This window comes from Sprattus sprattus, assembly GCF_963457725.1.
Source record: "Sprattus sprattus genome assembly, chromosome: 16".
NCBI classification, from domain to species: Eukaryota; Metazoa; Chordata; class Actinopteri; order Clupeiformes; family Clupeidae; genus Sprattus; species Sprattus sprattus.
The window spans coordinates 4,976,789-4,986,235 of record NC_137914.1 but is presented as its reverse complement, the minus strand read 5'-3'; the positions used below and the strand labels follow the sequence as shown (position 1 = coordinate 4,986,235).

The window sequence follows — 9,447 nt, the reverse complement described above, 5'->3', positions numbered from 1 at the left end:
ATAATAAGAATGGATACGCTGTGTGTGAGTGTGTGCGTGTGGGAAGGTCCATGCGTGTGTGTGTGTGTGGGTGTGTGTGTGTGTGTGTGTGTGTGTGTGTGTGTGTGTGTGTGTGAGAGAGTGTGTGCGTGTGGGAAGGTCCATGCACATGCAAGTGCAATTACTGTGTCTACTGGCGGATCAATACCTGGGGCCGGGCTCCTGTCATGCTGCGCTCACTGACTGCAGGCTCACGGGCTGGGGGTGGCTGTGTGTGTGTGTGTGTGTGTGTGTGTGTGTGTGTGTGTGTGTGTGTGTCTCTCTGTGTGTGTGTCTGTGTGTGTGTGTGGCTGTGTTTGTGTTCTGGCTGGAACTCATAGTATTGTTTTTCTTTTTCTTTATTTTTAAAGAGCAGCTGTAGGTTGCCTCTCTGTTCTTTCCTGTGTTTCTTTCCAAGACGAATTTGCCAGTCTCACCTCTGCTTGCCGAGCGTTGGTGTGCGGGAAAAAATCCTAGACAGGACAAGAGGAGTGAATAAAAGTAATAGTGGTGCCTCTGGGATTTTATTTGTAATGTTTTTCTATCAGGAAGTGTGGCTGAGGCTGGGTCGGGATAGGAAGGGGTACAGAATGCAGTTTGTGCCGAGGCTGCAGTGGCGAGGGTGCAATGAAGTAGCATCCTGTCACGTCTGATTTCCCCCTCGATTCATCTCTGTCCGAGTGGACACACCTGCCAGGTGGTCGCCGTGGCAGTGGCAGCGCAAACATTTCCAGAGGTGGCACCTCCCAGTGGGGGTTAATTAACACTGTCAGTGTACATTAGGGCTCGGACACGCACCACTGTGTGTGTGTGTGTGTGTGTGTGTGTGTGGGTTTATATACGTATGTGTGTTACAGATGAGTTTTCTGTGTGGGTGCCACTGTGTGTCTGTGTGTGTGTGTGTGTTTATATAGGTACGTGTGTAACAGATGAGTTTTCTGTGTGCGTGCCACTGTGTGTTTGTTTGTGTGTGTGTGTGTGTGTGTGTGTGTGTTTATATAGGTACGTGTGTAACAGATGAGTTTTCTGTGTGCGTGCCACTGTGTGTTTGTTTGTGTGTGTGTGTGTGTTTGTGTGTGTGTTTATATAGGTACGTGTGTAACAGATGAGTTTTCTGTGTGCGTGCCACTGTGTGTTTGTTTGTGTGTGTGTGTGTGTGTGTGTGTGTGTTATAGGTACGTGTGTAACAGATGAGTTTTTCTGTGTGCGTGCCACTGTGTGTGTGTTTGTGTGTGTGTGTGTGTGTGTGTGTGTGTGTTTATATAGGTACGTGTGTAACAGATGAGTTTTCTGTGTGCGTGCCACTGTGTGTTTGTTTGTGTGTGTGTGTGTGTGTGTGTGTGTGCGTGTGTGTGTTTATATAGGTATGTGTGTAACAGATGAGTTTTCTGTGTGCGTGCCACTGTGTGTTTGTTTGTGTGTGTGTGTGTGTGTGTGTGTGTGTTTATATAGGTACGTGTGTAACAGATGAGTTTTGCTGTGTGCGTGCCACTGTGTGTGTGTGTGTGTGTGTGTGTGTGTGTGTGTGTTTATATAGGTACCTGTGTAACAGATGAGTTTTTCTGTGTGCGTGCCACTGTGTGTGTGTGTGTGTGTGTTTGTGTGTGTGTGTGTGTTTATATAGGTACGTGTGTAACAGATGAGTTTTTTTGTGTGCGTGCCACTGTTCTAACTGTTCACAGTCGTCTGTGCGGAGTTCGTGTGCATCTCAATTGTATGTCTCCTCCTTGGTGTACGACTGTGTACTAATGTACTCATCTGAATTCACTGACTTCCTTAGTTCTCTTATAGGATAGAATTGGACAGAATTTTAACTGTTTGATAATTTGAACTTTTCCTTATGGTTGCCTCAGTGCATCTCTTGTCTGAGACGTTAATTACGGAAGAGATACTTATCCGAGTGATTTAGTCTTGTCCAGTCGGTCACTGCTCCTACGCACTTACATGGCCATAGCCGAGACTTAGTGTTGTCATATGGTTTTACCAGTGGCGGTCCGTCAGGGCCTTCAAGGCCTTCTCTGCTGGCCTAAACATCATCAGAAAATAAATGTAATAAAATAAATTTAATTTTAATATTTTCTTTTCATAAATATGTATTAAATGATTCCCCATAGTCCATTATCTTCATTTCATGCTTCCAGCGTTGTTCATTTATGTTAGAGCTTTCATCCAATCATATTTCCGCTATCATGTGTTGCCACGCTCCTTTAAATCTTCCCAGAGAACAGAAATCTTCCCTGAGGCCTTCAGAATTCACATTGAAGGCCCGTGTACATCTGATTGGCTATCACAACTTGCTGTTTCAGTTCATTTAAGTTGAATGAACTGAAACAGACAGTTGTGACAACCAATCAGATTTCGAGTTGGCGACACTGGGCCTTCTAGAAGGCCCGGAAGATTTCTTTCCTCGTGTTGAACGTGACACGTAAACGTCCTTTGATTGGATACTGAGGCAGACCGGTGCAGTGCTTCAGTGCTCAGTTTAGCTGGCTAAAACGACGTACATCGGTTTCAATGCTTATTCTTCTAGTTGTTTCAATTGGTAAGACTAAATATAATTACATTAACCAACTCAAATAAATTAGTTTACACAAACTTGATAATTCCAGTTTTTGATACAATTACAACGCCATTTTCAAGACGGAACTTTCAAGAAAAACTGGATATCGTGAGGATGGGAAGTTTAATGAAACTGCTTTGCAGGTGGGACAATGCGATGTTACTTGTTAAACTTGTTAAACCTCACATTGAGTCACATAGGCTACTTTTGGTGGACTTAATAAAACTTTGTAGACTAATCCCTGAAAATCGCCTTTTATTTTTAAGTTGTGACAGTAATATCCAAGCGATCATATAACTTAGAGTTTACTACTCTTAATGTATTGTTAATACAGGTGTATTGATTTGAAATGCTACGGAAATATTAATAAAGTCTGTTGTACTCGACTATGTTAAGGTGATGCAATGCTCACTTATACTGCCTTTCTGTATAAAATATACTGGTTCGAGAGCCATGGCGTCATAATGATGGTATTAGGAGGTGGATTCACTCAGTTTAACATCGTGTAGGACATCGCTGAAGGCCTAGTCGTGAAATGCACGGACCGCCACTGGGTTTTACTGTGTGCGATCTTGAAGTATTGAATACCTACCAATTGTTTTTAATGTACATCTGCTGCCTCACACCATCAGACACTGTCCCTCTAGTGTAAGGGCCTTTTTGTGTTTCCTTTCATCCTGGTTCTCAGTCTAACTCCCACTCAGACGTCGATGCCATAGTTACGGGTACCTAAGTCCTTGACACTATTGCTCCTCTGAAAATGTTCAGACACAAGCCTCCTTCCCAGTCCTGGTTTTATGACAACATGCAGACATTGATGTATGGAGGAGTGCTGAGAGTGCGAACGGAAAAAGGGCGGTCTGCAAGTATCTTATAACATCGTGCGTAAACTGCTCACAAAATGAACAGGGGGATGTTAAGAATGCCAGGAATTGATTTTGGACAGAACCATCATAGGCCTCTGGGTTTACTCAGCACTATCAGTGCTTAACCCCCAGTTTCTACATCAGCTTTCGACTTTCACAATGCATTGCATGCCTCTAATAGTGAGATCATTTTAATGTGGTATCACTTCCCTGCCTCACTTCTTCGTGTCCCACATGAAAGCCACAACTTGCCTCACAGATTTTTGATCAACCCGTCTTTTCAAGGAGGGGTTTTATGTTGTGGGTAGTAGTGTGCGCACACACACACACACACACACACACACACACACACACACACACACACACACACACACACACACACACACACACCGGTTGTGTGTGGTGACTAACTCCCACACACTTTCACACTGGTCTTGGGTTGTACCTGCTTTACCTGCTTTTAGTCTCAGCGGTTTGCCTCCTATGAACTGTATCTAATACGGCCTTTTTTTTATCATTACGGATGGCATCTCATCAAATGATGCACCCCCTCTCGTGTGGAGTCCCTCAAGGTTCAACTCTAGGTCCCCTTCTGTTCTCTTATCACTGCTATGCAGATGACACTCAGATTAATCTACCTCTCAGTCCTAGACATGATGATCTACAGCCCCTTTTAACCACCTCGAGGATATCAAGTACTGGATGGGAAATAGCTCTCTCAAACTTAATGAGGTGAATATCTTTGGTTCCCCGACCGCTAGTGTTGGCACTAGCAGTATACTTGGTTAATTTACACCACACAAAAAAATTGTTGTAAAGAACCTTGAGGTATTCTTGACTCAGAATTAAAATTTGATGAGCAAAAAGATTCTGTGGTTAGTACCAGGGCTTTGAACCAGAATTTTTTCCCAATTGGTTCGTTCCGAACAGAAACAGTATTTTAACGTTTCCGGTTTTCGTTTCAGCCCTAAAATTGACGTTCCTGAACCGGTTAGAACAAAAAAATAAAGTTCCTGAACCGGTTAATAGCGTTCCATGTCAGCTGCGGTACATACAAATAAGTAGGCTGATCATTAGGACTTTAAAATGATCTTGTCTCTATCCTGTCATTAAACCTTAAAAAAGCACTATAGGCTACATTATGTAAGCGGCATAACTGTAATTCTGACATTTTGTTAGTATTATACGTGAGTTAAGACAAGGAAAATGTATGCTATGTTGTTGGGCAAACAAAAACAAAACAGCATTTGGCCAAACCTCGTCAGGGCCTTATCAGTGCATTTTTGTCAACAGAGACAATACAAATATTACAAAACTACAATGGTATCTACAAAGCTACCATTGTGAATATTTAACTCATTAACACATGCCCAAAACCTTAACAGAAAGTAGCCTATGTGAGCTTTGACAAAGTTTGTCCACTAAACATCGCATTGTCCCACCTGCAAAGCAGTTTCATTAAACTTACCGGATTCTCACGATATCGAGTTTTTCTTGAAAGTTCCGTCTTGAAAATGGCGTTGTAATTGTATCAAAAACTGGAATTATCAAGTTGGTGTAATCTAGTTTATTTGAGTTGGTTAATGTAATTATATTTAGTCTTACCAATTGAAACAACTAGCATAATAAGCATTGAAACCGATGTACTTTTCGCATTAGCCAACTAAACTGAGCACTGAAGCACTGCGTTGGTCTGCCTCAGTATCCAATCACTTGATTAAGATTGAGTTCGAGAGACTGGTGGCTACAGCTTGTGCATAGATTTGATCCGATAAGGCTACTAGCTGGCGGTGTGCAGCAAGGTTCTCTATCCAGTGGCGGCGCCAGGGGGGGGCTAGGGGGTGCTAGAGCACCCCCTAGATTGGCCATAGCACCCCCATAGCACCCCCAAGAAAATAATGGTTTATTTAGGCCTATTATTGTTATTTAATTTCTTAATAAAATTCTTAATTCTTAATAAAGAAATTCTTCATTCTTAATAAAATGTATTGTGTGATAATAATATTTTAATCACAAAAGAAAATAACAGATTGAAATAAACAGATTGTTCACGTAGCACGACACAGACACGTTGCGCGTGAACCTGATTGTTCAATGAGTAGTAGGCTAAGTAACAGTAATCCTCGCGAGCGGTCAATTCTAAGTCAAGCGTTCACAAAATCACGAAAATGGATCGGTATTTGATCCGCAAATTTCCTCGAGTTGAATAAGATGTTCAAGAGGAAGAAAAATGCAAGAGGTGTTGGATTCTGATTCTGATGTAGAAGAAGAGGAACATCCTGGTCCAAGTCAACCCTTCACCTCTACTGAGGGCGCTGCTAGCCATGCTGCTAGCACCCTGGGTGACTTAAGCATGAACGCCCAGGATGGTCCGAAAAGACCAATATTACCAACATTTTGTGGAAAGCTTGCGCTACACTGCTTGTCAGGGGATCTCACAGCAAGGCCACATTGAAGATGAGGATTCAGCAAACAGGGGTAATGTCCGCGAGTTGCTATCTTTAATTGGAAAATTTGATAAAACCGTTCAGAAAAAGTTAGATAACAACCCGTCAAATGCAAAGTATGTGCACCATGACGTGCAGAATGAGATCATCAATGTAATGGCAGAAATGATTAGGAAACAATTAAGGGATGTTTTAAGCATAGTTTTGTGTGCACTTTTTGATACACTTTTTGATCTCTTATCATTGTGGTTTCTACTGTTTGGTCTCATTCATGTTTTTATTGATTGTGACCTAAAATAATATAGCCTACACTTTTTGAAAGCATTTCTGACTCTTTGCCTTTTTAAGTTAATTCTATCTGTTATTCTAATCTGCCGTCTTTAGTTAGAAGTGTATTGAACTTGGTATGTTTAGTTTAATTTGTCGCACATGGTAGTGGTGACCTGGTAGTCATCTGGCGCAAACTTTAATCCACACACTGAAGTAAGTGAAGTATTTGGGATTACGTTATCTATAACATGCTGCATCCATTTTGACCGTCGGAGATGAACGCAGCTTTGTGCGCGTCCGTCAGAAGTAGCCTAATGAGAATGATAATGATAATACGATCGATTTGAATGACGCTTTTTATGTACCCCAAAGACGCGTTAGAGATCAAACGTCTAAACATATGTGACGATATGGTGGGGAGGTGTTGTAGTAGAGAAAAATGAGACTCATATGCTATCACCCTAAATTCATAGCACCCTCAGTAAAACGCCGAGCACCCCCATAGCACCACCAGAAAAAAATCTCTGGCGCCGCCACTGTCTCTATCTAAGTGAATCACCAATCATATTGCATTTGGGAATCTTGTGAAAGAACGAAAAAATAACGTTATTAACCGGTTACCATTATTTTAGGTAAACGATTCTGATCCGGAACATAATTTGTTTTAAAGTTTCTGGTTTCGTTTCTGTTCCTAGCAAAACATCAGACGTTTCTTGGTTAGTACCTCATTTTATCAACTAATTGCTAAAGTGCAAAATCTCCCCCGGTAGACTGTGAGAAGGTGGCGCATGCTTTTATATCTTCAAGGCTACACTATTGTAATCCCCTTTACTCAGGTGTTATCCAAGCACCACTCTCCAAGTACCACTCTCCGAGCTACAATTAGCCTAAAATGCTGCAGTCAAACTTTTAACGAGGACCAGGAGCACATCATTCCCGTTTGAGCTGCTCTACATTGGCTCCTTATGAGGTTCAGGATACACATCAAGGTTTTACTGTTTTTTTTCTAAGACTGTAGAGTAGGCCTGCCTGGACACTTTTAAAACCAGATTGAAAATACATTTTTAATACACTGGCTTTCCCTGGGATTGAACTAGGTCATGTTTCGTTAATTGTGTTTTATTGTTTGGATAGACTTAATCTCTCCTATTATTCATATTGATGTTTTTTTTCTTTTTCTTTCTTATTCTTTTATCTATTTATTTATGTCTTTTAATCATTTGAATCAAATCGACTGGATAGCAACTGTTGTTTTTTAAATGTGCTAAATAAATAAATGGGGCTTTCCATGACATGTTACATGGAAGTGTGTATTTTGAATGTGCGTTGTGTGCGTGCACATGATTCTGAAGTTTTGTCCCTTTAACAGAGTACGTGTGTGTGTGTATATATATGTGTGTGTGTGTGTGTGTGTATTTGTGCTCGCAAACAAAAACTATGTTTCTCTCTCCTTGTGTGGTGCGGCAGCTCTTTAATCACGAGAACCGAGCGGCCTGTTTCCCCGCGCTCCGTCAGCAGACAGCTCTCTCCCTCCGCAGGCACCACGAGCTAACCTACTCCCCCGGGAATAAGATCACACCTGCAGGGAGAGCGAGAGGAGCAGGGAGGGTGGACAGGGAGATCGAGAAGAAAAGAAGAGAGAAGAGACGAGAGGAGAGAAGAGAAGAGTGGAGAGGGGGAAGAGGAGGGTGAGAACGAGTGGAGAGGAGAAGGATCTGGGGGCCCAGCGGTGGAGAGAGAAGTGAAGGCACACATGCGAGCGAGGAGAAGATAAAAAGAGGAATCATGAAAAAGATATACATTGGGAAAACCGCGCTCAAAACCTCCCGGAACGGATGGAAACATCAGAAGAAAAGGTGAGAGAGAGAGAGAAAGAAAGTTTGACTACTAGAAAGAGAGAGAGAGAGAGAGCGAGAAAGACAATGCACTTTCATTTCTCTGATTCATCCACCCACCGTGTTTGTGGTGTTGTCCATGATCAATCCACTCCAGTCTGACACGAAGGCCATCAAACATCAGACCACTCACCAGCCACGCCATGTCTCCCTCTCCATCGCAGCTCAACAATCACACACTCACTGAAGTTGTGTAGTATGAGTCAGGCCTCACTTTTATTCGGAGGGTCGTTATGCCTCTAGGCGTGTGTGCGTCTGTTTGTGTGTGCGCGCGTGTGTCTGTGTGTGTGTGTGTGTGTGTGTGTGTGCGTGTGTGCCTGTGTGTGTGTCTGTCTGTGTGTGTGTGTGTGTGCCTGTTCGTGCGTGTGTGTGTGTGTGCGTCTGTGTGTGTGTGCCTGTTCGTGCGTGTATGTGTGTGTGTGTGTGTCTGTGTGTGTGTGCCTGTGTGTGCGTGTGTGTGTGTGTGTGTGTTTACCTGGGCGAGCGCTGAGCCTCTCTTGTCACATCACTACTCCACCTCATCTCCAGCTCCCTCTCACTCCCATCTGCGGCACCGGTGGAGGCTGGTGAGTCACAGAGCCAAAGGTGGTGGTCTAATTAAAACATCAAAGCCGCTCCAAGAGCTGTGTGTGTGTGTGTGTGTGTGTGTGTGTGTGTCTGTGTGTGTGTGTGTGTGTGTGTGTGTGTGTGTGTGTGTGTGCCAACGACAATCAGAGGGGGAAAACACACACCACCGCTGCACGGAGGTGGAGCTGGGATGAGTTTAACAAAAGGAAAAATATCTAGAACGAGAGGTTCCAAGCACTGTAAACACACACACACACACACACACACACACACTCACAAGCACTGTAAACAAAGGGGGAAAAAAATAAAAAAGGGAGACGAAGGGGAAAAAAAGATGTGTTGTGAAGTGTAAGTACGAGTGATTTTCAAATTGGATCACAGAAATGTAAAAAAAGTCTAGCTCTCACACACAGGAAATGTGGGATGGCAGTGTAGCGGGGTGTTTACATTTCAAATGTGCTTCTACTAGTATGAGTTGACAACGGCGGGATGTACCATGTGTTGTGATAACAAGGTCACCTTCCAGTCGCTGGTGTGAAAAAGCCAAAGGCCTTTTTTTTGTGGGGCTATACACGCTGTGTCAGGGGTTCTCTGGAGAAACTAGGGCAGTGGTCGATAAAGTCACGATGTCTTCATGGCATAGGTGGGAGTATTGAGAGGCAGCATTTGACTAGTCTGCGAGTGCGAGTGCGAGTGCAAGTGTGAGTGCATGTCCGTGTGGGTGTGCGTGTGAGTGAGTGTGTGTCTGTGTGTGTGTGTGTGTATATGTGTGTATGTGCGTGTGAGTGAGTGAGTGAGTGAGTCTCTGTGTGTGTGTTTGTGTT

General features: G+C 43.2%; 1 protein-coding gene across 1 annotated transcript in view; it reads left to right on the top strand.

The window, feature by feature from the left end:
- Positions 1–7,946: 7,946 nt before the first annotated feature.
- The window catches only part of LOC308377450 (brain-enriched guanylate kinase-associated protein), a gene marked incomplete at both ends in the record, with an annotated part of 15,303 nt that continues 13,802 nt past the window's right edge, over positions 7,947–9,447 (top strand). The window contains one exon of the mRNA XM_080854108.1: positions 7,947–8,017. Within this exon, the coding sequence (XP_080710234.1) occupies positions 7,947–8,017 (71 nt within the window). The remainder of the gene's footprint in view (positions 8,018–9,447) is intronic.